At 55.9% G+C, this 27,494-nt stretch overlaps 1 protein-coding gene across 2 annotated transcripts in view; it reads left to right on the plus strand.

The window, feature by feature from the left end:
* The first annotated feature begins 3,277 nt into the window (after positions 1 to 3,277).
* Positions 3,278 to 27,494, plus strand: part of IFFO2 (intermediate filament family orphan 2) — a 47,821-nt gene continuing 23,604 nt past the window's right edge. Inside the window, exon 1 of one of the 2 annotated variants that reach the window (XM_064589849.1) lies at positions 3,278 to 4,255. In XM_064589849.1, coding sequence (XP_064445919.1) covers positions 3,591 to 4,255 — 665 coding nt within the window. In that variant the 5' untranslated portion in view covers positions 3,278 to 3,590. The remainder of the gene's footprint in view (positions 4,256 to 27,494) is intronic. The other variant, XM_045898577.3, reaches the window with a different exon arrangement.

A 27,494-nucleotide genomic window follows, 5' to 3' on the forward strand; every position in this document is an offset into this window, starting at 1 on the left:
TTAAGCAGGTGGAAGGAGGCTGGCATCCCTCTTGGGGATATTCCTTTGTCTATGTGAGTGATCCCCCCACCCAGTGAGGACCCACCTGCATTCCCTTTGGATGATGGGTGGGGGAGGTGAGGGTGTCCAGGGCTGAGGGGATGGAAACACTAACCTCACTGAGCAGCTTGGGGTACGACTGAACACCGGCCAGGGAGTAGGACCAAAATGCTAGCCCAAGTTTTACCACTAATTTTCTGGGTGACCTGGGGCTCGTTCCTACCCTTCTCTGGACGTTGATTCTCTTGTCTGTAAACTGGGAGCTCCAGGCTTGCTGCTCTCCGAGCTCCATCTGGCTGACATGGATGACCAGGACTTCTGGCCTCAGAAGTCTCCAGAGCTCCATGGGCTTGTCTTGGTGTGCCTGGAACTTTCTGGTTTTAGCATTGAAAACCCTGCATCAGGGGGAAGCCTTGGTCCTGAGCAAATGAAGACAGTTGGTCACCTGATTAGAAGGACATTAGGTTAGCCTCCCCTCTCATCTTACCCACAAAGAGCAAGACATATGGCTTCTCATTTTTGCTCCTATGTGGCCACAGCACTATTTTCTAGCCATTTCGTTGGTACATATCATATTTCCACCACTCTGTTGGAAGTTCCTTTCAGCCTGGTTACCATTTCCCCCATTTCCTTTAGATCTTCTGGTCTCTGCTCAGCCACCTCCTCCAGGCCAGGTATCCCCTCTTGCACCCCTCCTCACCAACCCCTCGCCACAGGAGGATCTTTTTGGTTGTTTTCGTTAGCTCTCCCGGGACTCCTTAGACTCTTGCCTCCTATTAGCACAGGGTCTGTGCTGAAGCAAGTGCTCAGTGGATGATCATGGAATGTCTGAATCTCTCCAATGTCCAGGACAGGGCTGGGTGCTCCCCCCCTCCGACACCCCAACTCTAGGGCAATGCTACTAGGTAGGACATATCCTACCTGGAACAGGACTGTAGGGCAGCCACTCCCCAGGTGTGGCTTCTTAACCCTTTCTGTCCCACAGGCCCCTTGGGTGACTGGTGAAGCCTGTGGGCCTCTTTTCAGAATAATTAAAAAAAATAGTGTTAGGATTACAATAAAAAATTTTTTTTAGTAAAATACAGTTACCAAAATATTTTAAAAAAATTTTGTGATATAGTAACATATGTGCTGCTTTACTAACATGTTAAATAATAAGATTTAGCGGTGAGTCTAATACGATCTTAATTTCAGAGTTGTGATAGCTTAAATGGAATTTTGAGATATCTACAGTAACCGTAGTTATTGATAGGAAAATATCTTTGATTTCTATTAGTGACAAAATTTCAGGGACTTCTACTGGTTGCCTGCACTCATGATCAAAGAAGATGCTAAATACCGTTTAGAGATTAGTGAAAATAAAGATATAACTTTTGTCCATCTCAGTGTCATGAATTCTTGGGTGGGGGGGTCCGGAACTCCTGCTTTAAGGCCAAGGGGGTTTGATTCTTTAGGTTAGAGGAACAAAATCCCCAAGAGCTGAGAGAACAAAGAGTGAAGAACAGTGACCACACTGGGTGGGGCAAAGCCGAGGAAGGTTTTTAAAACAGGTGAGTTTCGGTGCTGAGTGTTGTAAAGTAACCCATTTTGGCAGGGAGCAAGGAGCTGTGGTTGAGGGAAGGAAACACGGGGAGGGTTTGCTCTTGTGACCAAATCAAAAGCATCAGATGAACACAACAACCACAGCCTCATCCCGGAGCAAACCCAGGTCTCCTTTGTGTCTCTTCTGTCACTGAGAACACCAAACCATTGTCCCTGTAAGATTGTACCTGCCCTCAAGCTTACACAGGAGATAAAACACAAAAGTTAGTAAGACAAAATTAAATTGCAATTCAAAAAATGCAGCTGGAAGAATCTGGAACATGCCACATGTCTGATGAAGTATACACAGCGAAAGCCACAGGCATTCAAAGGTGTGGGTCACCTCCCCTCTGAGGTTTATGGAGAGGATCAAACGGGAAAATGCGCAAGAGGCCAGCAGTGTAGGATTGCGGGTTAGAGCATGTGCTTTGGGATGGCTTGTTGCTCTTCTGGTCTCAGTGACCTGCTCTGTAAAATGGGGATAATAACTATGTATGGCACCTGACATACAGGAAGCGCTCAATAATGAGAACTATTATTATCATTAAGAAAATAATGATAGATATTTGCGATTTGGTTCAAGAGACTCCAGGAGGCTGGAGAACTTGGGTCTTTAGGGTGGTAGATCTGAAAAGATTGAATGAACGAACGAATGAATGATTGAATCCTCGGGTTGGCTCAGCCCCCGACTGGTTCCGCCCGCATGCTGCCCCCTAAGTGGTTGGATGAAATGTACCCCAGCTGTGGGGTCCCCTGCATCTCAGCGTGTGAGTGTGCAGTGGTGGGGAGGTGGTCTTTCAGGGCTGGGAGGGGCAGCAGCCCAGGCTGAGCTTTTGGGTGTCATATTCTGGGAGGGTCTTCATTCAGTCTCCCCCCCTCCCCCACCCGCCACTCGGCGCGGCGCCTCGGTGGGCCCGATGACCGGCGGGCTCGGCAGTGCCCAAGCCGATCTCGGGACTACAAGCTCGCGCCTATAGGTGGGGGCAAGCGGTGGAGGAGCCTGCCCGGGTCCACCACGTGGGGAACGTGCCGGCGGAAACGCTGCCTTATCCCGGGAAGGTCGATCTAGGCCGCCCCAGGTTGGAGTGGGGGTGGGGTGCGGATGCATCTTCGGACGCCATGGCCCCCCAGCCCTTCCAGGACACGCCTTGGGAATTTAGGGCCGGGGGATCGGGGTGGGGATAGGAGAGAAGCGGAGCCTCCTTGTTAGAGGACGTGGGGGGAAGGGGCGCCCTAACGGGGAAACGTGCGCTGCTCAGGCTGCCGGCCCCTTTAAGGGGCCGGGCTGACTCTGCGGCGGTTCCAGCTAACCGTGGGCCTGGTGCAGCTCTGCGGTCCGCGTCCCTACGCAAAGCATCCGAGCCGCGCCAGGCGGCAGGACCCGGCGCGGGAGAGGGCGTGGTCCAGCCGGGAGCTGGGCGGAGCCAGAGCTGCAGACAGCGGGTCTACCCAGCCCAGAAAGCGGCGGAGAGCGGGAGTGGGCGGAGCCACGGGCTGGTGGGCGGGCCCCGGCGCTGCGGGCCTCGGGGGCGGGGCCTGGGGCTCCGGGAGCGCCGCAGAGGGAGGCGGGATGGGCGGGGCGAGGGCGAGGGCGGGGCCTGTGTCTGCAGTGGGCGGGGCCCGCCGCAGAGGGGCAGTGCCGGCCGAGAGTCCTCTGCGCGCCGCTCCCGCGGCGCCTCCACAGCGTCTCTGACAGCCGCGGCGCTGGGACCCACGGCCCGCACCACCTCACGCAGCCTTCGCGGCCTCCACCGCGGCCCGAGTCCCGTCCCTCGCCTCGGCGCCCACATCCAGGGGGCGGTCCGGTCCGCCGTCTCTGCGGAGGCCGCATCTGGCGCGCATCTGGAACCGCCCGGCCGGCCGCGCTGGAGCCCGCGCCCGCCCTGGCCCGGCCGCGCCGGGAGCCCTGCCCGGAGCTGGAGCCGCACCTGGAGCCGCGGGCCCGGGGCCCTGAGCCGCGCAGCCGGCGCATGGTGAACTCGCTGCTGTTCGGGGAGATGGCCTTGGCCTTCGGCTGCCCGCCGGGCGGCGGCGGCGGGAGCTGCCCCGGCGGTGGCGGTGGCGGCGGCGGGGCCGGGCCGGGGCCGTCGCCGGTGACGGCGGCACTGCGGGACGACCTGGGCTCCAACATCCACCTCCTGAAGGGGCTCAACGTGCGCTTCCGCTGCTTCCTGGCCAAGGTGCACGAGCTGGAGCGGCGCAACCGGCTGCTGGAGAAGCAGCTGGAGCAGCAGCAGAGCGAGCGCGAGCGGCGGCTGCGCTACAAGACCTTCTCCCGAGAGCAGGCCGTGCAGACCGGGCCCGAGCTGCTGCGGCCGCCAGCGCCCGGCGCGGGGCACGGCAGCGGCAGCGGCGCGACGGCGGGCGCCAACGCCAACACCGTGGCCCTGGGCGGCCTGCCCCCCGGCGGCGGCTCGCACCCGCAGCACTACGGCCGCCTGCCCGGGACCATCTGGAGCTACACGCAGGTGCGGCGCACGGGCGGCGGCGGCGTGGAGACTGTGCAGGGCCCGGGCGTGTCGTGGGTGCACCCCGACGGCGTGGGCGTGCAGATCGACACCATCACGCCTGAGATACGCGCGCTCTACAACGTGCTGGCCAAGGTGAAGCGCGAGCGCGACGAGTACAAGCGGAGGTGAGTGGGGACCTGCCCTTCCCCCCACCCAGCGGCTCCTGGGGAGGGGGCGTCCAGGTCCGGGAGGCCGCGGAATGCGTGCGTTCGGGAGGGGCTGGGGGCGGCCAGCTGGTCCTAGCAGGTGTGCTGGAAGCTGTGTTTGCATAGCGCCCTACACACGCTTGGAAAACTCACTTACTAGTTCCAAGAATGGGGGCGGGTGCTTACTACCATAGGGGACACGTCGGTGCTGTCATTGGTCGGGGCCGGTTGTTTTCTAGGTGACATAATGACCGCTGGTGTTTTATGGGATGTCATTTATCCTCACACCAACGCAGAGTGTAAGGCATTCTTATCCCCATTTTGTAGATGAGAAAACTGAGGCACAGCGATGGAAGGGGCTTGCCAAAGGGGGCTTGGCCGATAGTGGCGAAACCAGGATTCAAACTAGTGAATTGAACGACTTTTGGCTAGTTTGTCTCCCATAGGTATTTCCCCAAGGATGTAGGAGGTGGGCTCCCCTCCCTCCATGGGTGAAAAGAAGAAACTCTTAACCGACCCACTGGCTTTTTTTTTTTCTTTTTTTTTGGTCCCTTGAATGAAATGAGATCATGTGTTTGAAAATGGGTAAATCTGTCCCTACCCACTAGGGCCAGAGTCTGCCATCTTGCTCCAGCTCTGCAAGGTCCCGTTGGTAGGTCTGGATAACCAGACTACCATCAGACTGGCCACAGGCTTTCAAAAACCCCTCTCTTCACCCCTCTTCCCCCCACCCCCTACCGTCATGGCTTATTGAGTGCCAACAGACGCAGCCCTAAAGGCGCACAGGAGGAGAGAACCTTGGGCTGAAGACTGGATGTTGATTGGACCCAGACCACCATCTCTGGCTAGTGTGCAGGGCAGACTGCCTGCAGGACTGGCCTGAACATTCTTGCCAGGTCCCTATTCCCCAGCTGGGAAACTGACGCTGCTTCCTGCCCGCATCCTGGCTGACAGGACTGATGGCTAGCTTCCAATAAGAGGAGAGGGGTCTGTCTGTAGCCTTGCAGGCCTGGGTGGGGGCAGGACCCTCTGCTGTCCCAGGCATGGGCAACTCTGCATTGGGAGCCTCGGCTCCAAACTCTAGGGCTTGGAGGGTGTTGTGAGAAGGCCCTTGAGTCCTGGTGCTCACATGAGCACAGAGGTCTGCTCAGGGAGCGGGGCATGGGTCTCCTCCATCACCTGCCAGGGAGATTGTTGGACCATTTGGAAACCTATTTGCTCATTAGACAGATAAGAATAATAAAATCTATCCCCAGTTGCAGAAGGGGAGAGTAGGTCGGTGGTGCTTTTTGGAAGGGATAGAGTAATCAGTTGATGTTATTAAAGATGATAGGCTCTGTCAGGCCAGCATGGAGCTGAGGTCCCGAGAGGAGAGTCTTGGGTCTCTCTCACACAGGGCCTGGCTCTCTGTGGGGAGGTCTTACACCCCGCTGGGGACGAGCCACTCTCCTGGGCCCGTCTTCTCGTGAGGACTTGAGAATGGCCTGGTGCCCCGCCGTGGCCAGGGGGAGGCTACCTGTCTCTGAGGGAAGCTTCGCTGGGGTGGGGTAGGGGAGCAGGCACTTGCTCTCAATGGTGAAACACAGAGGGATGGGCCCTTCTGTCTCCCACTGTTGATTGTGTCGTCAGGCCTCAGGCTTCTGCTGTGTTTATTTTATTGTGTGTTCTTTTTGGACCTGGCTACTCAGGAGATGGAAAAACCGTGCCCAATCTCAGAGGGAGATAGGTTGGTGTTGAGCAACGCTCTGTTCAAGTTGCACCCAGGGTGTGGGGTGTGATGTCAGCTTCTGGCGCTGGCCTGGAATGAGACGGGCACTGCTGGGGCAGGTGGAGTGTGGGTGCCCCTCCTCCCGTCCCCTGGGCTGTGTGAACTCCTTCTCTTCCTCCATTTTTTGGTGAACTGGGGAGGTGCATCTTTTCCGAAGTCAGTTCAGGGCTCAAGTTGGTTTTTCCAAAGCAAGTGTACTCCCTTCTTTGGGACTCCGTTTCCCTGTCTGTAAAGTGAGGGGTGAGTGGGCTAGCACTGTGCTCCTTGAAACCCCAGGCTTCCTTGGAGATGGTCTTGGGGTTCCTTGACTATTCTGTAAGACTTAATATTTTAAATTATGTTACAGTGTTAATAGGGTTATAAAAACGTGCTCACTTTTAAGTTCTTAATGTCAACTCATTGTTAATTGCTAACTTGTTAGTAGTTGGCCTCAAGTTAAAGCCACCCCGCCTGCCTTCTCTATTTGTCTGAAGAGTACTCTGAGATTGCAGAGCAAACCGCTAAAAACCATTCCCATTTGTAGCCACTTATCTGTGTGAGTCAGGATTTTCGTGAAACGCTGCAGCCAAAACTGGAGATAGAATTAAACGCAATATGGTGCTGTCATCCGTGGGTCCAGTTTTAAATGTTAATGAATCAAAATAGCCTCATCAACTTTACTGATGGAGTTCAGAATAGGTCACTGTTCTGTATGTGAACTTACAGTATAAATGTATACCAGTGACATTCTGTTTTTACTTGTTTCTGTATTTGGGTTTCTTGTGAGAATTTGCTTTCAGGAGGAGGGCAGGCATCTCAACAACTGAAAAGAAAAAAATTTAAAAACCGCTGGGCTAGATGATCTCAAAAGGTCTTCCCAGCTTTGACAAAATACAGTCTTGAGTTTGAGCTCCCAGCCCACTTCTGGTCCCCTGTCCATGAGAGAAGTTTCTCTAGATTTGCCTTTTCTGGACACTTCATATCAATGCAATTACACTTTTGTGTCTGGCTTCTTTCACTTAGATAATGTTTTGGAGGTTCATCCACGTTGTAGCATGTTTCACTACTACATTCCTTTAGACTGGTGAATAATTTTCCGCTCTGCAGACAGGACAGTTTGTTTATTGGTCCACCTATGCCGTCAGGAGAATTTAAATGTGAGGAGTCACTCCTATACCCCCTCACATCATCTCGGGTGCCATTAGTGGTATGAGAACAGTGCTTTGGAAACACCACCAACCCAAACCAGAGCCGCTGGCCTGGGCCCTGGGCCCTGGGCCCTGTTCACTACGGCTCTGGTTTTCCCTTGGGCCGACCAGCTCTGAGCTCTTTACCATGAGGGAAATGTGGTTGCCCAAACTGTACCGTCGACAAGGTTGTCAAGCGTTGATTTGGAAACCAAAACAAACATCTCTGTCCTGTCACCACCCAGTGCCACCAAAATGTCCTATTCTGAGTTTGCAAGCCGGGGGCTTTTCCCTGGAGATTCCTGCTGAGTCTGTCTGAACTTTAAACAAGTGGGGATTTCTCTGCATCGTTTCTCAGAGACCCAGACTCCAGGTCAGGCTCTGGTACTAGGTGCTGTGTGACCTCAGGCCAATTGCTGCCCTCTCTGAGCCTTAGGTCCTCCACCTTTACAGGAGGGGGTTCCTTTTGGTGATCCCTCCCAACTCGCCCTATACTTTGGTCTGTGACTCAAAGGGGTCTGGGGCAGGGCTGTTCTTCCTGCCTCACGGACTGGCAGTCTTCCCCCCACTCCTGCCCCAGGCCCAGTATGGTTTGGAACTGTCTGGGTTTCCCTCCCCCCCGTGCAGGTTGCCAAGTGTCTGCACCCCTGACTCAAGTCAGCATGAAGGGCTTGGTTTGTTTTTCCTTGGTGGTTGGGTGATCCGGAACTTTGCTTGAGAGCCAGGAGGGACCACAGTGATCATTTAGCCTGATGGTTCCCAGAGGGGCCCTTTGGAATCCGGGGATCCAGAGCTGGGTGCCTCGGGGCAATTCTAGAGACAGTGAGTGGTGGTGCTGAGCACTTGGGATTTGGCCCCCATCAACCATAGCAGCTCTATTTCCCCGACTGCCAGACTGGTTTTCTGAGGAAGGTTCCATTGGAAAACAGGGTTCTACAGCTTAGAAAAAGAAAGAGAGAGAGAGAGAGAGAAATTGCTGATTTAGTTGAGTTACTTTCATTTTTGAGGTGGGGAAACTGAGGCCCAGAGGGAGCTGACCCACAAAGCCAAGTTGGGAAGACCTTGCCTGCCGTTGAAAGCTTTCCCACTACTCTGAGGTGATGCTCCCATCATCTGCCCTCGGCTGGGGTTTGGTAGAGTTTGCTCCACCTTTTTGTGTGTCTGCCTTTAAGCATTTTTTAAAAAGCTACTTTCAGGGATGGGAGGGACTTTTGTCACAGCTATTTCTGATCACGAGCCGGAAGGGGCTGGGCTGGCGGCCTGAATGAAGAGCTCCAAAAAGGGCTGGTGGGTGAGCCAGCTGGAGTGTCCCCTGCCTTTCCCCATCACGCCCTGGGAGGCCCTTCAGCAGGTGCGTGCTGGCCCCTGAGTGCCCCAAAGCCAGAAGACTGCCCCGGAAAGCTGGTTGCAAGGCATCGTTTCCTGCCACTTCTGTTATTCCTGAAGCTGTCACCGATACGGATTCTTTATTTCTGATTTTCCTGGGAGGCAGCGTGGGATGGTGGGAGAAGGGTTCAAATCTTGGCTCTGCCGCTCTCCGTGTGACTTCGGGCAATTGCTTAACCTCTCTGAGCCGCTGGAGCCATCACTTTCTGTAAAAGAAGGGGAAGAACTTTGCTCCCCTAGGAATCAGGGAAGAACGAATGAGGTCCTGTGATAAGGCACCTGGGGCTTGGTAGGCTCCGGGTAGGTCCCCTCTCCTGGCTCCCCGCAATGTCTGTTCCCTTCATTTTATAGGGATTTCCCGGCACCGTGCTGGACTGCCCAGCACATCCATTTCAGGACACGTCGCAGCTCTCTCTGTCCCGTGGAAGGCGCCAGACATAGTGTTGAGGGTGGAGAGAAAAAGGGCTACTTCTTTGTCCAGCATCTAAGGAGGGTGTTCTTCCTACTCTTAGCAGTTGATTTGTGCCTCCGGAAATCTCTGGCCAACCCCCCACCCCCCGCCCTTTCTTCCAACCTCCGTTGAAAGAAACACACAAACCCCCTCCATCCAGCTCCTCAGTGCCCCAGAGTCTCTTGGCTGTGCTGGCATTCTCTTTGGGGACATATTTGGGAGGGATTTTCAGAGCCTCAAGCCAAAGGCAGGGGAATGAGGTCCCAGAAAAGAAAGGGAAGCAGGAAGCCGGGAGACAGCTGACGCTGAAGATTCCTTCCCTGAGGAATGTGAGGCGGGGCTTTTGCCTTGGCCACCGGATGCGAGGCCCCTGGGCCCCCCCAGCACAGCACACAGACACACACACACACACACATACGTGCACACGCACACCCGGGCTCACACGCTCTCAGCCTCTCTCGGCCCGTGGCCCGCCTCCGCACACGTGTCAGTATTTGAAGGACATAGAAGGGGAGACCCAGAATGTGAACACGCTCTTTGCCGCAAGGAGATGCGTTGACTTCTAGGGGAATCGATTTAAACTGTACCGTGTGTCAGGGACACCGCAGGCTGTGGACTTTGCCTTGGGAGTCCTGGCTTTTGATCACATCGGGGAGGCGACGCCGGGCTGGTGTTCTCTTGATTTCCCGTGTCATGGATGCCTGGAGGCCTGGTGCAGGGAAGGAGGTGCTGCTGTCCCCTCTGCTCAGCATCAGGATGCGTTGGTCTTCCTTGACCTTCTTCCATCAGGTGTTCTGAGCGCCCACTGCCTTCGCCATCACAGCAGGCCACACCCTGATCCCCCGTGGCCTGGGAGGTCGGCTCCCCCACCGACTGTAAGCTTGTGGGGGCCGGCTCCCGGTCTGTGTACTGGCAGAGCCCAGCCCGGGCCTGGCCCGAGTCCATGCTGAGCAAGCATCTTGCAGTGAGGGAGGGCGCTGTGCCGGGCTGCTGCGTGCTGGTAGGCCCCCAGTGTAGCTGGGGGAATGTAAGGCCCACACGACACAGATGGTCGACACAGGCTGTACATCCAGGCGCTCACAGCTCCTGGAGGGAAGGGTCTGGATTTGGAGTCAGGAGACCCACCCTCCGGTCCCCCCACACATCAGTTTTAACAAATTTGAACAATACCCATCACCTGGTGCCAGATGCTGGGCTGCTGGCATAGGAGTTAAAAGCTGAGCCATGTTGGGTTAGTCACTTTGCCTCTCTGGGTCTCCGTTTCCTCATCTGTGTCCCAAAGTTGTGGACAGGGTAAATGGGCTCACGCAGCTATGGCACTTTATAAATGGGGAAGTTCTACAAGAGTTACATGACAAGATTTCACAGGGCAGATGTGCGGGTGTCCTCAGGGGTGAGTGGGGCTGGCTTCGTGAAGTGGGCAGAAGTCAAGAACCAGGCTGGAAGCTAGAGGGAGGGTGGCCCATGCCTTTGCCAGCAGCATCAGGGTGTCATGTAGCCTCTGGGCATTGCTGGTTGTGTGGTGCTTAGAGGATTCTGGGCCAGATTGGCGGGGGTGGGGGGGATGCTGGTGAGGATTTCCTACCTCCAGTGGGCACGGGGCATTTGGCTTCCTGGGCAGGATGTGGTTACTTACCCTAGTTCCTGGTACAAGAGACGGTAGTTGTCACCCAGCAGTAAACCTGGTGAATGCCTCTGGTCCCCTTGAGGGTCTATGGCCTGACTGAGCCCCTGGCTGGTGGCACGGGGCAGCTAGAGCCCTGTGAGGCCATGGTCCTGGCTTGCCTGCGGTGTGACCTTAGCTTCTGGTTGCCCACCTGGGAATGGGGGTGGTGGGAAGATGGGCCTGCCCAGTGCCCTGTGAATCCTGTTCTCTCTGTAACTTTGTCGGAGTGGTCTGGAATCTGCACACCATATAATCTTTTGTACCTCAGTTTGTCACTCTATAAAATGGGGATACGTTTCCTCATGAGTTCTGCTTCCCAGGGTTGCTGTAAAAATCACCTGAAGTAATGGAGAAAGCATTTTGAAAAAGGTTTAAAAATAAATCATAGTGACTTAATAGCCACCATTGACTGAGCAACTACTATGTGCTGGGCTCTGTGATGACTTCTTTAAGTAAGTGGTGAGATTTAATTATCAGACAACCCCAAGAGGTGGGAATCAATTATGCCCATCTTACAGGTGAGAGGTTATTTGTTTTCTCTTTAAAAGATTTTTTATTTATTTGAGAGAGAGAGAAAGAGAGAGAGAGAGAGAGGGGGAAGGAACAGAGGGAGAGGGACAAGCAGACTCCATGCTCAGTATAGAGCCTGATGTGGTGCTCGATCTCAGGACGCTGAGATCATGACCTGAGCTGAAACCAAAAACTGGAAGCTCAACCCACTGAGCCAAGGTGACAGGTTCTGAGAGGTGGAAGACCTCTGCCCCAGATCTTGCGGCAAGCGTGGTCTGGGTCTCTAGACCCCAGGTTCAGTGTTCTTCCTAGCGGGGACAGGCTGGCCAGGTTCCATGCCACCGGAGGGCTGCCGAAGGCGGGTCCAGGGTGAGGAGGCAGGCTGAGGCATGGGGTCTCCCCAGCGCCTGTCACAATATGACGACCACAGGTGGCAGAACAGGAGGCAGCTGCTATGCCGGGAAGACCTCCTGCTGTCACTTGACAGTAATGATTTCTTGAGAAACCAGTGAGTCACTGGCAATGGCAGGCAGATGAGCCTCCCGGGCCACCATAGAGGGCAGTCCAGCCCCCCTGCTGTCTGGAGGTGATCCTAGTGGGGGACCGGACCCTGGGTTGGGGGGAGTTCCTGGTCAGCCACAGAGGGTGGCACACCGAGGCTGGTGGGCCTGGCAGGGGGAGGAATGGGGGCGGGGCAGGGAGCATGGGTTATCACCTGGCTGGCACTTTCCACATGATCAGCTTCAAATCTTGTGCCAACTCTGTAGATGGAAACCCAGGCTCAGAGCAGAAAAGTAACTTGCTCCCAGTCACACAGCAAAGCCGGGGCTGGATGTGGGTCTCAGATTCTCAGTTAAGGCTCTTTTGATCATGCCTGGCACCTAACGCGTGCCCAGGGCAGCAGCCAGGGATTTCTCAGGAGCTGATAACAAGCAGGAGAGAGCAACAGGCATCTGGTGCCTGGAGGGAAACTGCCCTCCACCCTGGGGTTGGGTCTCCTGAACTGGTGCTTTTGTTTGGGTCCGTGAACCTTGCCTGGGTGCAGGGAACTTGTTACAGTCGTTCCGTGCCTCTTGTTGGGGAAGCTGAGCCTGCTGGGTGTGGATGTCTGAGAAGCTGAGGTTCTCTTCTCCCGACAGTGGCTGGGCCTGGGCCGTGAGCCAGGTCCTGTGCTGGGCACTGGGGTAGAGCAGACATAGCCCCTGCCCTCAGGAGCGCAGAGTCTGGGGACACAGGCACATGTGACAAAGCCGTGTGGCAGGTACCTGCTCAGTACCTGTGCACAGTAAGGGCACAATAAATATTAACTAATTAATGAAACAAATATTTATGTAGCATTTACTCTTTGTCAGGCTGCATTCAAAGCAGTTTAGGGACGTTTGATTCATGTGACCTCATAATAACCCTGTGTGTTGGATACTGTCATTAACCCCGTTTTAGAGAATGAAACGGAGCCACAGAGACATTGACAGAACTGAGCCCAGATGCCGCTAGCAGGTGGGAAGCGAAGGTTTCATCCAGGAAGTCAGGCTCCAGATTGAGCCTTTTATTGCTGTACCCAGGAAGGGGCATGCCCACTGCACGTAGCTTCTGTGCTCTGAGCCTCAGTTTTCGCTTCTGTGAAATGGGGATAGTACTTCTGACCTCACTGAGCTGTTTGCGAGATGAAATGAAGCGATCGATGTCTGTGGAAGCACTTTATAAACTGTCAAGTGTTTGCCCTTGGGGTCGAAATGATTAGAAGCCTGGGTCCTGCCTACGCAGGAGGCTGTTTCCTCCTCCCCCCCCCCCCCGCCCCCGGCTTCCCTTGCAGCCTGGGGCTCCTCGAAGCCCCAGGAGATATCCCGTCCTCCCTTGCTTTTACATTCATGCGGCCCCTGGGTCCCGGGACAAGCTCTGCTGGGATGTTGGACAGAAACCTGCAAAACTCGACAGCTTGGAGTGGAGCGTTTGTGTGCAAGTTGGAAGCTGGGAAGGGAGGAAGTTGAAGAGTGTGTCTGCCGCTTCTCGGCTGCGTGAACTTGAGAGCGTCGTTTACTTCTCTGAGAAAGGGGGACGGTCCTGTGCGTGGGTGGCAGGGAGGGTGAACGGGATGGCAGGGCTCAGAGGTTAGCAGCTGCCATCGCAGTTATTAAGTGAGGCTGGGGGCTCTGGGGAGAGAGCAGGGGTGGGATTTGGGTCGAATGGCCTTTGGAACCTGGCTTGGACAGGAGTCCCCCCCCCCCCCCCCAAGGCTGCACTGGGTGGGGGCTGTCTCGGAGCTCTCTCTGAGACGCTGGCTCAGCGCACTCCGGCCTGCGTGCTCTGACTTCGGGATGTTCCCATTCACACAGCCCCCCGCTCATCTGCTGCTCGATGGAGAGACGCCCCCACAGTGGAGACACTGCCTTCCGCCCTCTTAACTGGCCATTTTTATTACTTGGGTTATTTAAGACGGTACTTGGCTCGCTGCCGCCTGTTTGCCGTCTTGGGGGAGGGGAAGAGCCACTGGTCTAAGTGGACCTTGTGAAATTCCCCGGCAGACAGACTCCTCTCAGGGCAGGGTTGGTATATCTTCCCAGGCCCCCTGTCCGCTCCTCCTCTTTGCCCCTGGCCTGCTATGATAATGGGCAGAAGGCCATGCTGGGCGGTGGGGGGAGACTGACTGGAATAGCTTTGGGGAAAGCTCGTTGCAAAGTCAGACCACAGGACCAGAGAGCCTTGGAGCTCTGGGTGGGACCCTGCAGTGCTCGAAACCCAGGAGTTGTGAAAGATGCCTGAGCCAGCTTAGGGCCAGTCAAGGAAGGCTTCCTGGAGGAGGTGTCACCTGCATTGTGTTTCGGAGGTCTAGTAAGAGTGGAAGAGAAGGGAAGGGTGCTCCAGGTAGAGAGAACAGCTTGTGCAAAGGCCTGGAGGTGAGGTTGCCGTGCCAGCGCGCAGTCCAGAGCCTGCTGCTCAGGCAGGACCTAGCCTGCCTGCCCATTCTTCTTCCCTTTCTCGTCCTCCCTCCCTCCTCCTGCCCTTCTTGGCGCTCTTTGTTCTGTTTTGCTGCCTCTCATCCTCTCTTCTCTCCCCCCTTCCCTTCTTTCTTGTTTTGGTCTTCACTTGCTATGGCTGGTTCTCACCTCCCTGTCCCCTGTGTGAGGCAGGGGAGGGCTGTGAGGGGGTTCCTGTTCCTGTCCCTCTGCCCTCCTGATGCCAGGCCTCTGTGGGGGGCTCTTTTGTCTGCTGCTGGGGCTTTGTGAGTCTGTATGTGCACACGTGTGTCTGGGAGCCTTGGTCTGCACCGTGCAGACTTGGAGCCCTTGGGGTCAGGACCCTGCCTTCGGCCACCCCAGACCCCTTTGTACTACCCCTTGTATATCATTGTGGGGGGCAGGAGAGGCTCCCTGCTGAAAGGGATAGCTGTTGGGTCTTGGAGGTCAACACTGGTCAAGGGAGACCTCAGCCCCCAGCTCCCAGCCCCCATCAAAGATGAGCCTAGGATTAGACACGGAGAGGGGCTTGGGGCCCGGGAGGCTAGGCTGCTTGCCTTACCTCCCGGGCCTGCCCGCCCTGCCTGTCCCTGCTCCCTCAGACCTGTGACTTCATCTTACCCCCCAGTGAGGGGCTCTCCGAGGTTAGCCGGTCCATCCCCCTGCTTCCAGGCAGCATCATTCCCCTGTCGCGGCAGATGAGATGTGCCTTTGTCTTTGAAAAAGACCTTCTGAGAGTTCATCCCTCAGTGTTTTATATTTTTCTCTCCACCCCCATGCACATACCTATGACCATTTTCAGATGAGAAAACTGAGGCCCAGAGAAGGAGAGCAGCTCCCTTGAGGTCACAGAGTAGAGTTGGGTTTCCTTTGAAACCCTGAGCTCTAAGGGATCCTTCCCAGGTCTGACAGTCATTTAAGGAGGGGTTTTGAAAACTCCCGAAGGCTGGGGCTCTTGGGATGAAGAAGCCTCAGAGCCTGTGAGGTGGCATCCACAGAGACTGAGCCCTGCCCCTGAGCCAGTTTCCAGGTCCCGGTGCAGATGAGCCTCTGTCGGCCTGCGGAGGACACATCGGAGGGTGCCTTAGGCTTGTCTGCTTACAACAAAAGGCACTTCTCTGGCCTCAGCCTGGCGGTCTTAGGGTGTTGACTGACTGCCTAACAGTCCCTGTCTGCCACCGTGTGCTCCACTGTGTCATTTCTCTGTGCCTCAGTTTCCCCTTGTGTAAACAGGATGACAAGATTCCCCCAGTGCTATCGAAAAGCCTTGCCCAGGCAGGGCCGTTCCCATCCCTCTTTTCTCTGGGGTGAGCCCTGGAGTGGGAAGGTCGGAGAATTTTGCCTTCAGAGCTGGAGTTGTGTGAACTGGAAAGCCGGGTCCCCCAGCCCCATGGAGATCCCCGCTCTGGGGATGTGGCTGACAAATAGTCCTTTTTGCGTTTGTACCGGTTTATTGGGAGAGTCTTAATAGTTTGTGCTTGGCTCTACACTTGTCTTCAAAGAAAATACTGACGTTTAAAACATCAGGACTTTTCCAAGCTGGGAAAATTGAGGCCCTAGCTCAGCAGGCTACTGGTAAGTTCAGGGGACCCCCAATTCATAGGCTGTTCCTTTCTGTGCCTTAAGGCATAATAAGCCCATCGGCTTTCACTTGGGTGGGAGCTCTGACTCTGAATTGAGACCACCCTGAGCCTCAGGTCTCTCATCTGTAAAATGGGGATGACACCCTGAACTCACAAGGTTGTAATGAAGGTTCAGCAAAATAGGGCATGCCAGGTCCTGAGTGGGGTGCTGACCCCCTAGCTGTTATGGTTCTGTCCCTTCTGTCCCAGGCCCCATAAGTAAGAACTGCCTACCCCCTCCCCCTTCTGGCTACAGACTGGCCTTTTGTGTTCAGGGCACTTCTTTCCCCAGCAAAGCCGCCTGCCTGACCAGCAAGGAGGAGGTCACATCCCGTCTCCTCCCCAGCAGATTGTCAACGCAGGGTCATTGGTAGGGCAGGACCTAGCATTCAAGGCCATCCAGCACAGTGTGTTGCCTAGAGCCTTTGGCTCTCAGTGGCCTTGTTGGACGGGGGAGTGTGTCCCTGTTCCTGCTGCCTGGAGGAAGGGTCGTCTCAGTCCCAGACTCCTTGTATGGATGTGGAGGCAGCCTCAGGAGGTCACATCCCTGGCCTGAGTTCTCACCGTGAAGCAAGGGCAGAGCTGGGATTTTTTTTTTTTTTTTTAAAGGTTTTATTTATTTATTTATTTGAGAGAGAGAGAGAGAAACAGCATGAGAGGGGATAGGGTCAGAGGGAGAAGCAGGCTCCCCGCCGAGCCGGGAGCCCGATGCGGGACTCGATCCCAGGACTCCAGGATCATGACCTGAGCCGAAGGCAGTAGCTTAACCAACTGAGCCACCCAGGCGCCCCAGAGCTGGGATTTTAATCGGAGTCTGGCAGATTCTTCCAGACTACTTCCTGCCACACTCACAGGCTCAGTCTTCCAGGCTGGGCAATGGGCCGCACATTCCCAGCCCCAGTCCCTGGGCTGAGATGGAGGAGCTGGTAGACAGGGATTCGAGTCTGTCACCCCCCGCCCCCCGGCCTCTCAGTAGTGGGGGAGGGGGGCAGCTACTCTTCCTTCTGGAACTCTGTAATGCCACGGGAGGATGGTTTCTGGATTCTGGTCCGGCCCACAGATTGCCTCTGTGGGGCCTTGGGGGGAAGCGCGCGCTCCCAGACCTTGGCAGAGAGGTGACGTTGAAGGCCATGTTAGCATTGTTTTTCCAGGGGTGACGTCAGGGCAGCTGGTTTAGAGTTTCATTCGAGACAAAGGCTGCTTTGTAGCTTCTGCCTTTGAGCCCAGGCACATCACCCCCCCAAGGTGGGAAAGGAGATGGAAGGGATTGCAGGGCTCAGGCAGAGAAGCCCTGGGAGGCGTGGCTCACCCTCAGCTCCTCCAAGAAGGAAGCCGGGATCTCATTATCCCAGAACGCTCAGCGCTTGGTTTCCCAAGAGCATCTCTTATGCCCAGTGCGGTTCAAAACTTCATGGACGTGTTCTCTTGAAGGGTGACTGTAGTCATGCCCATCGCACAGATGAGGACACAGAGTCTTGGCAGGTGGAGTGACCTGCTGTTTGTAACAGCTAGAAAGTGGGCAGAGCTGGTGTGGGAACGTGGGTCTCTCTGGCTTTAAAGATCACCACTGGGGTCCACTGCTGTTGCATGTCATTTCAAACCCAGCTTCGGGCGTGCACTTCAGAAAGCCACGATGGCCTGGGGGATGGCTGGAGCAGTTGAGTCTCATGGCTTTGGGGGTCCAGAGCTTCTGTCCTCAGGGCTCAGAGCTGGGCCACTGTGCTTGGAGCATGTGTTGCGAATTCAAGTATGCACAGGTAGATATGTGCACATGTATGTTTAAAATAGAGAAGGGGATTGGTTGCTGGAGGGTCTGTAGTTGTGGGAAAGCGATCCAAGGAGGTCTTGTGGGCAAGTGTAAGGAATCATCCCAGGGGACGCCTAGGACCTTCTGCTCTTCTTTTTTAGGAATTACCCCACTTGATCATCCATCCATCTACCCATCCATCCGTTTGCAGGCCCTGTGCTTGGGCCCCGACAATGATGCTGCATGGGCCAGAAAGGCAGACTCCTGTTCCTAGCCAGCTTGCCAAATGACTGTTAAATCAGCGCTGCAAGAGTCCTGACAGATGTTTTGTTTCTCCCCCAACACACACTTCAGAGACGGGCAGTGACTTGCCCCAGGTTGCACAGCAACTTGCTGGCAGAGCTAGGTCTCAGGGCCAGGTCTGTGGCCCCCCGGCCCTGTGTTCTCGCCTCTGCCATGCTGAGGCTCCACTCCTGGCTGGCAGTCCTCTTGCCCAGCCCTGCCTCCTCGCCTATTTTGATGTGGTCTTGGGGATTTTCTGGATTTTTCTGCAGCCTCTGTCCTGAAAGACACCCAAAGATGCCTGTTGGATCAGTGTGCCAGTCTCGGGCTGGAGCTGAGCTTGGCCATGCTCTGCCCCAAGATGACAGCCCGTCTGGAACACCAGATTGGCCGGGCACCTGAGTGCAGAGACTCTGAGGCCCTGCTTTACTTCTTGTGGACACCAGCTTGCTCTCCCCCAGGGGTCTCCAGAAGTCATCTGGTCCTCCCTCGCCTTGAGGTTGGGACCTTTGCAGATCCTACTAGAGATCTTACTGCTTAGGGAGGGCATTCCAGGGTCTTCCCCTGGAAGTGCCTTGTAGCTTTTTCCATTGGAAAATGCTTCCTGGTCTCTAGCCATAATCCCATTTGCTGCATTCCCCTGTGTAGCCTTCCATGGAGTAGGGGAATGGGGTGGGCATCAACCTCCTGGGGAAGACAGCACCACTCCCCTCTGAGCCCCTAAGCTTACCCTCTTCCCTCCTAAAGGCCCTCCTGACTCAATGCACACTTGTTAGGGCATTCTCTTGGTTTAGGAAGGATCTGGCTGGTTCCTTTGGGATCCCACCAATTGCTGGGAGGGTGGCACATGCCTTCTCCCGGAGTCATGGAACCCTTGGAGCTGGACGTGGCCCTGGAGCCCAGGGATCACTCTGGCTCCACCTTTCCTGATGGGGAAACTGAGGCCCAGAGAGGTTGAGCAACATGTCGAGGGCCACTGAGCCAGCCTGGTGGAGTTGGGTCTCCTCTTTCCCAGGGCAGTGCTGATTCTGGGGCTTGGGCCGGGGAGTGGGTTTTCCGGCCCGATAAAGTGGCTGGTGGCCTTCTGGCCTGGCAGTCCCTGCCCCATATGGGTGTCCTGGAAGCAAAGCGGCTGGCTCTGCGCAGCTCCCCTCAGCTCCTCTCAGCTCCCCGGCCAGGAATCAGTGCCCTCCCCTGCTTGCCCTTTGGGTTGGCACATTCCTGGCGGTCTGGGACTGCCCTCTGGGCCCAGTGGCGGCACCTCCTCCACTCCCCCCTGTCCCATGGCTCCCTCTCACCCCACTGCCTCCCTGACTCCCTTTTGGCCTCAGGGAGGCCACTCACCTCCAGGGGTGGAGGGCATGAAGCCCGAGTGTACCGCAGTGACTGAGTTACCAAGGGGATGCTAAGTCCTGTGCCTGGGACAAGAAGGGGTTAAGCAGCTCTGCCTGCTGGGGCTGGACACCCAGCTGGTGTCCGGGCCCCTCAGGCCGACCAGGCCATCTGGCTTGACAGACGCCACACCGTGCTCCATCTGTCCCCAGGCAAAGTCACCAGGAGGAAGCCTGCCTGCTGCCTTTGTTGGCTTACAGGGGACGTGCACTCAGCTGTCTGTCCCTAGGAAGCCAGGCCTGCTGGGAAAGGGCTCACCTCTGGGCAGGCTGCCCCGGGGGTGACTGGCCTACGGGTTTCCCAGAGGCAAGAGGAGGGAGAGCCGGAGCTCCTGGGGGGGCGGTCAGAGCTTCCTCGGGCAGTGAGGTCCAGAGAGGTGCTGGGACGGGCCCAGGGTCACACAGTGAGTCAGTGCAGGTGGAGGGGCAGGACTCGCACCCAGGCCCTCTCGCTGCTCTACCCCATGGCTCCAGCTCCCAAGGTGATTCATCTAGTAAATACCAGTTGAGGACCTACTATCTGCCAGGCACTTAGAGAGTCTGGATACCGGACAGCGCCCCCCTCCCAGGGCGGGGGTGGGGAGCCCAGAGGATGTACTGTCTGCAGGGAAGAATGGCACGTCCCAGCCAAGCCTCGGACGCTGGACCTCGAACCAACCCCCAGCAGCCGGAAGGGGGGCCCCCTCACTAAGATGACACTTGGTGTTCACCATCTTGTGCCATTCCCGCAACCTGGGAGGTAGGAACTGTGGCTGCCCGCATTTCCCAGACGAGGAAACCAGGGCTCAGAGAGGTAAAGCCACTTCTACTAGGTCATCAGCTTGGAGGTGGCCGAGTCTGTCTGTCTGATGTCCAAGTGTTTTGAGGTGAGGGGCAAGGGAGCTGTGTGAAGGGCCTCATCCCTTCCCATCCTGCTCCTTCTTGTCCCTCTGTCTTGGACCGTCTCTTTTTTCGGCTTCTTGCTCGGTTTGGGCCAGGAGTTGTGTGGCTGGGGGGGCGGGGGCAAGTCTCAGGGAGCAGAGAGGCTTTGAGCTGCGAAGAGAAGCCTGCTGGTTCCTTGGCAGGGCTGGGGATGGTGACCGTCTGCTTCCTCCTTGGCTGGGCACCTGGCAGGATCTGAGCAATGCTTGGGGGACCCCCTTTGGAGGATCTCTGGTCTCTAAAGGATTCCCTGCCCATCGGTTGGCTCTGGAGGCTAAGCCAGGGCTGTGGGAGCCTTACTTCGGGGGCCACATGGTCAGGGCCAAGCTGGGCCCAGCCCTGCAGGTCGGCATGGAAGCCTCAGCACTTTGCCCTTGCGGTTTGGAGGTGATGCAACTCAGGCTCCATTCCGACCCCTGGGAGACTGAGATACATTCTTTCTGACCTTCTCCCTCCTATTAATGAAGCCAGCTGGCACAGAGACAGGAGCCCAGGTTTTGGGATGGGAGAGACTATGTTCTAATCCAGCATTTGCCACTCCATAAGGGTCAGTAGGGGAGTCTGGCATCGTGCGCTTGGGCGCTGGAGCCAGACTGCCTGGATTCGAGTCCTGGCTCTCTACCACTTTCGAACTCTGATCTTGCACAAGTCACTTCCCCTCTCTGGGCCTCAGTTTCGTCATCTGTAAAATGGGCAGAGTAATAAGCACCCACCTCCTAAGCCTGTCGTGAGGACTGAATGAGTTAATAGTGCCCATCACAAACTACCACTTCATGATGTGAGCTATTTTGATTATGTGACCTTGGACAAGTCACCTCCTCTCTGTGAGCCTCAGTTTCCCTATCAGCAGAAACTAGAGGCTCCAGTAAGGAGCTCCCCAGAGGCTTTACTGTCATAGCAGCTTCTCCGGGTGTCTGCTCCATTTCTTTCCCCTCTGTCCTTGGGGGAGCTGACCTCTCTGTCCTCTGAGAGGGGTTGCCCAGCCCCACGGATGGGCAAGAGGGACATTGTGTGTGTGTGTGTGTGTGTGTGCGTGTGCGCGTACGCTTGTCCCAGTGCCCTCCTCACTGGCTGGGCCCGCATGACGACAGGGGGCTGGTATTAAGCAATGAGTCTGTCCCCTCGAGCTGCGTTTAGTCACTAATCCCTTGTGGTGCAGACGGTGGCAGACTAATCACCTGTCCGGCCAGTTGGAACAATTAGGATGCTGTACACACAGGCAGTGTCTGCCCCAACCCAGCCTCAGTGGCACAAGCCCCACGTGTAATTGGCTTCCTAGGTCCGTGTCACTCTTCCCTCCTTCCTCCCTGGCGATTGCTTAGGAATGTCTTCCTCCCCTTACCGCAGCGTGGCAAGGAAGCATCCAGGTTCTGGGTTCCGGTCCCTGCTCTGCTGCTGTCTGGCTGTGTGACCTTGGACATGTCATTTAACCATCTGAGCTTCAGACTTCCCATTGATGAATGACCTGGACTTCAGAGCATCCCTTTCTGACATCCTGGGATCCCACGTTTGGAGATTTCTTTCTTTTTTGCACACATGGAATCTGCTGTGCTTGCTCGTCCTCATATAACCCTGGTGGGGGTCATTGTCCCCCATTTCATGGATGAGGAGACCAAGGCCTGGAGAGGGGACTTGCTCAAGGCTGCAGAGCCTTGGTATAAATGCCAACTCCTGTCCGGTGGGCTCTCCTTGGCTTCAGCCCCTTACTTGTGCAGGCTGCAGATGTTAAGGGTAACTTGGACTCTGAGGCCGCGGGCCCAGGGCTGCTCGGGGTGCACAGCGCTCCCAGTGAGTGATGTGGCTTTGGGGGGGGTTACACGGAGCTGCAGACCCACAGTGCTTTGCACTTACCTGGGGGGCGGCACAGTCACTTGAAATAAACAACTGGAGACCCAAAGTGCACATTAGGTTTCTAAAATAGCCTTGGGAGTTGCTGTTTTTTCCTCCAAGCTGTAAACATAACTCTGAGTGGGGCCTCCCCAGCCTCCTGGGCTCAGAACTGCCCCCCCCCCCAGCCTCCTGCTTTTTGGCCTGGGTGCTCAGAACCCCTGCTGGCTTCTGGGCTTGAGCAACAGCTGGAACCCCAGCATCTGAGAGCTGCTAAGAGTGCCTGATGCTGGGGAGGGGAGTGGGGTGGAGCATCTTTGGGGGCTTGGCTGGGCCTGAGCAGAAGGGCAAAGTCCTGGGGGTAGAGAGCTGTGAGCTCACCGTCCTGTCGTTTGTCCTGCGGGAGGTAGGCCCAGGTGACCAGGTGAGAGAAGAGCATTGGGGGAGGAGAGGTGGCAGGGACTGTGGAGGTTGGGAAACTGAGGCTGGTAAGGGGCAGGCAGGGAGGTCATGCCCAAGGCCACACAGTGAATCAGTGCTGCACTGACTCCAGATTGGGTGTCCCAAGAAAGGCCCTGGAGGTGACACTCAATGCACCCTTTATCCAGGAAACATTTTTTGGTGCCTACTGTTCCAGGGCCCTTGCTGGGCTCTGGAGTTGCAGTTGGGAGCCAGAGACTGGCCTGATCTTACGAGAGTTAAATAGGGAGACCACCTGAGTAGCAAGTGACTGGGACTTTTGGAGTACAGAAGGAGGGCACTTGACCTTGACCAAAGAGTCAGGGAAGACTTCCGGGAGGAGGGGGCATATAAACTAGGTCCTGACGTTGGTATAGGATGAAGAGGAGAGAGAGAGAGATGACAAAGGAGGCATGTAGAACAGAGCCTTCTGGGCAGAGTGTATAACACATGCAAAAGCATTGCAGGTGTGAGGCGGCTTGGCACACCGGGAGCTGGAGGTGCCATGGGGGATGCTGTTTTATCTTGCCCCGGGCTAGCATGAGGCTGCTTGCTCCAGGGCTCATCACACACTAGGTGGGAAAACCTCTACCCTTTGGGAAGAGAGGTGTCGGGCCCATTTCCCAGATGGACCTGATCTCCCAACACGTTGCTCCTTGGGGGCAGGGGGCAGAATGCCGCCCCAGTGAGGGTGAGGAAGGGCAGTATTTATAGCAGGGTCTTCTCCCACCAGTCTTTTGATTAATGGGGAAACTGAGGCACAAACCAGCGTTGCTGCAGGCACTAGGATGGGGGACCCAGGACCCTGCTCTTCCTTGGTTCCCGGAGCAGGCTCCAGCAGTGGCCAAGCCCCGCAAGAATTCAGCCTTGTCACGCACGGTGCTTTAGAGGGGCACACATCCACCCCCTTGACCCAGCACTCACTCCACCCAGGTAACTGGACAGATACACAGATGTGTGTATACCAGGAAGCTCTTCGAGGCGTTGTTTAGACTGTTAGGACTTGGGAATGACAGCACATGACCTGTTAGATCAGCGGGGCCACAGCCACCTGCCGCGTGACCCGCCCAGAAGCCCAGAAGGATGCTTGCTGTATATTAAGTGTAGAAAGCACGCTTAAACGCCACGTCCTGTCTGATCCTGGATTCACTTGTAAAAGATAAGCTTTCCTAAGAAGGCACTGGGAAGGACGTGCAGCCAGTGTGAAGGCGATTCTCTCAGGGAGGGGGGACTGGGTGGGGTCTCTTGTTTTGTTTCACTTACCTGTTCTATTTCTGGTGTAATCATTGTGAAATACACATGCAACCTAAACCAGAGGGAGAGGGAGCAGGTGTTTTTGTCTTTTTAAGGTTTAAACGGTTTTGATTTTTTGACCAACGGACACATTATATCATTCAAAATGGAAAAGATCCAGGAGAGGAAATTCTCATATACGCTACAACATGGGTAAACCCCGAGGACCTTACGCTAAGTCACAAAAGGACAAATACCATATGGTTCCACTTCTGCGAGGTCCCTAGGAGTAGTCCATTTCACAGAGACAGAAAGTAGAAAGCTGGGCACCAGAGGGCGTGGGGAGTTATTGTTTAATGGGTGCAGAGTTTCCGTTTCGCAAGGTGAAGACGGTGGGTGTACTGAATGCCAGTGGGTTGGACACTTAAAAATGGTTATGGTGGGAAATTTTATATTTGCATTTTACCATGACTTAGAAAAAGGATACAGCAGGGAACAGCGTGACCAGTCTCCCTCCCAGCCCTGTCCCCCAGCCACGTGGTTCCCTCTGTTTCCAGTGTGGTGGTAGATTCCTGCTTTCCTCCCTCCTGCCCCTGGGTTCGACGGGGCAGGGGCGACTCCCCTCTGCTCGTGGGCAGAGCAAAGATGCCGCCTGGCCCCGACAGCAGGAGCAGCAGGCCCTTCTGTCCCCGCTTCCAGGGCATGAGGCAGCTGGTGCCCAGACTGTCCTGCCTGTGGGCTGAGGGATTGAGGACCTGAGGCTAAGGGAGCCAGAGGTGCCAGCTGGAGAGAGCTCTGGAATTGGCCTCCCTGTCCCGGTGGGAGGGGGATACTCTGAATCCACTTCTTTGCCCCCACCCCCCAGCCCTTGGCTCCCTGAGCAGGTACTTGGGAAATGTTTGTTGAAACTGTCATGGTGGGGAAGAAGATGGTATCCAAGCCAACAGCCAGGCAGAGCTGGGCTGCAGTGGATGCTGTGAGGCTGTATGGCTCTGTGACCCCCAACATTCATTCCCTGGGGCGTCCTTGTGCTGGGTCTTCTGTCGGTGCTGGGTCTTCTGTCGGTGCTGGGCTGCGGGTGGCGCTGGGTTGGATGCCAGAGTGATGACAAAGTCCTCCTGTGTCTTTGGCATTGATAACATCCGTGTATTACCAGGCATTGATAGCAGGGGTTCGGTTGGGCATCCAGGTATCCTGTCTGGTGCCCTGGGGCCCTGGCCAGTTCACATAGTGGACTGCCACCCCAAGGTGAGCCACCCCTTCTCAGTGGCGGGAAGACCCCATCCCATGACTAATCATAGCTTCCATCAATTGAGCGTTTACTTAGGAGCTGGGCTCTGTACTAAGCGCTTAATGCATATAGACTCGATACACCAGCCCTGCGAGGTAGGGGCTTCCATTAGCACCCACCTTAGAGGTGGGGAACCTGGAGCGCAGGTTAGGTGCTTTGCCCAGAGGCGCGCATCTGCCCTTCCCAGCATCCCAGGCTCGTGAAGGAAAGTGCCTGCGGGTCTGATGACACACTGCAGCCTCCCCCCGACTATGGTTTCCATAGAGCAGCAGAGCGAGAGGAAACAGACCATTTTACAGATGAAGAGACTGAGACCCAGGGAGAGCTCAGAGCTAGCTTGTGGCAGCAGGACAGGGCAGGGAAGCAGAGCCTCCATTTATTCAGAGCCTGCATATATCACCTCTTTCACAGACTGGAGCAGCCCTGAGGAGGGTCCTTCATGATCTCCATGTCACAGTGTCCAAATAGGGAGGCTCAGGGCAGGAAATCATTTGCCCAGAAGCCTGTGTGGCCGGTCGTGTTGGGATTTGAGCCCATTTCCATCTGACTCCAAAGCCGGTGCCTCTTCTGCTGGTCACGTGCTGGTGGTCGGGGTGGGGGTGGGGGGGTTGGTGGGGCTGCCCGCAGATCAGACTTGGCCACTGGAGGCGGAATGCTAAGGCCTTTCTCCACCTGGGTTCTAGGGTCTCAGAAGTGAGTAAACGGGCAAAGCAGATACCCTGGCTAAGCAGCTCTTTCCAAGTCAGTGATCGAGACCCCATGAGTCCACAGCTGTGCATCTGACCCTGGGGTGGTAATCTGGGGTGTGCTGTGGGCATGATGGGGAGAGGGGTTTATGGAGCTGGTAAGACAGTTTTACCCCTGAGAGGCTGTTCAGCCTGGAAAGTCAGACGGACTGGGCTTGACCTGGAGCCAGGCACTACATCTGGACCTCTATTTGCTCATCGGTGAAGTGGGCATGTGAACACCAGGCTCACAGAGCTAAGGTGGGAAAACAGTGACTAGACCAGCACGTAATAAGCATTTTCCAGTCAATGTAAGTGCTTCCCCTTCTCCTAGGAGAGCGAGTGGGATGGGAGAGGCAGAGAAGTGACTGTTTACAGCTCCCTGGATGCCATGAGGAAGGCATGTGCCAGGACTGGAAACCCCTGATGGACATAGTGACTCACCCTGGGGAAGTCATGAAGGGCTCCCTGGAGGAGGTGATGAAGGCGTAGCAAGCCTGGAAGAGGTTGGAAATGGTGCCCCAGAAACCTCACGGTGGCCTACAATTTGGGGTGCAGATTCCTCCTCACCATGAGATACCCTTTGAGTTACTTTCCTTCTTAGAAGCGGTCTGGCTTGTGTGTGTGGGGTAGAGCCCCCTCAAGTGTGGTTTCTAGACAGCGGCACTGGAAGGAGGGTGCTGCCCAGCGCACAGCTCTGGATTACGGGCATGCAGAGCTGTCAGGTCTCTCTGTAGGTGTTTCCATACATGGCACCAAAGTGGGAGTGGTGCTAGGAATCTGGGCGAAGATGGACACTGGGTGACTAGAACAGGGGACCCATAGAAATGGCTGAAACCTCAGATTGGCCCTGGGACAGGTGACGGGGGCTTCTCTGAGCCCACGAGAATGCCTTGTGCCTGCTGGGGTGGTGTTGTGAGACTAGCTGGCTCTGGCGGGCGGGACCTCTCCTGCCTTGGTCTCTCTTGCCGTCAGGGGACCCTTGTCGGGACAGACAAAGGGCTGGCACATGCCCGTTCATTCTTGGGGAGCGTCTGGGGGCATGGAAGGCAGAGGCGGGACACCGGCTGGGTCTTGCTTGCCGGCAGTGGACTTGGTAGTACCAGCATCTGGCTCCTTTTCTTCTGCCACCCCTACCCCCAGGTGCCCCCGTCACCCAGCCAGCTGATGGTGGCATCTAGCTCATCATCACCACCGCCATCATCATTATCATGATTAATATGGCAGCATAGTGGCTCTGGAGTCAGCCAGTCCTGGGTTCAGGTGTGGCGCCTGCACTGCGGTCCAGGACCAATCTGTCAGTCTCTGGACCTCTCTGACCGTCTGTCATTGGGAGGCCAGGAGGATGAGGACGAGGACACTGAGTGCATGCTCATGGGGTGCCAGGCACTGTTCTAGGTACCTGTCATACATGAGTCCACTGAAGAGTTGGGAAAGCCCCACGAGGTGGGCAGTCTTACCAAGGCTCGGGGAGGGTTGGTAGCTTGCTCTAGGATGTATGGCTGGGGTTTGATCCCAGGACACTCCAAAGCCCCTGTCCTTCTCTTTACTACACACATTGGTTTGAACTCAAAGACTGATATCCCAGCTGGCTTGAGACTTTGTGGTTTATCAGATCGCTTTGTGGTCAGCGTGGCGTTTTTGCCCAGGGACCACGGAAATTGTTTCTGGCCTGGCTGCTTGGGCTCTTAGAATTTATTCAGCTGGACATCATTGTGTTAAGAATGGGAAAGTGATGCTTGAGGAGGGAAGGAACTTGCCCAAGGTCACACAGCAAGTTAGGGACAGAGACAGGACCAGATTCAGGGCTTCCTGCACA

This window comes from Mirounga angustirostris, unplaced genomic scaffold (genome assembly GCF_029215605.1).
Source record: "Mirounga angustirostris isolate CCGP_5_RB_7025 unplaced genomic scaffold, mMirAng1.0.hap1 SCAF_4, whole genome shotgun sequence".
In the NCBI taxonomy this organism is placed as follows: domain Eukaryota; kingdom Metazoa; phylum Chordata; class Mammalia; order Carnivora; family Phocidae; genus Mirounga; species Mirounga angustirostris.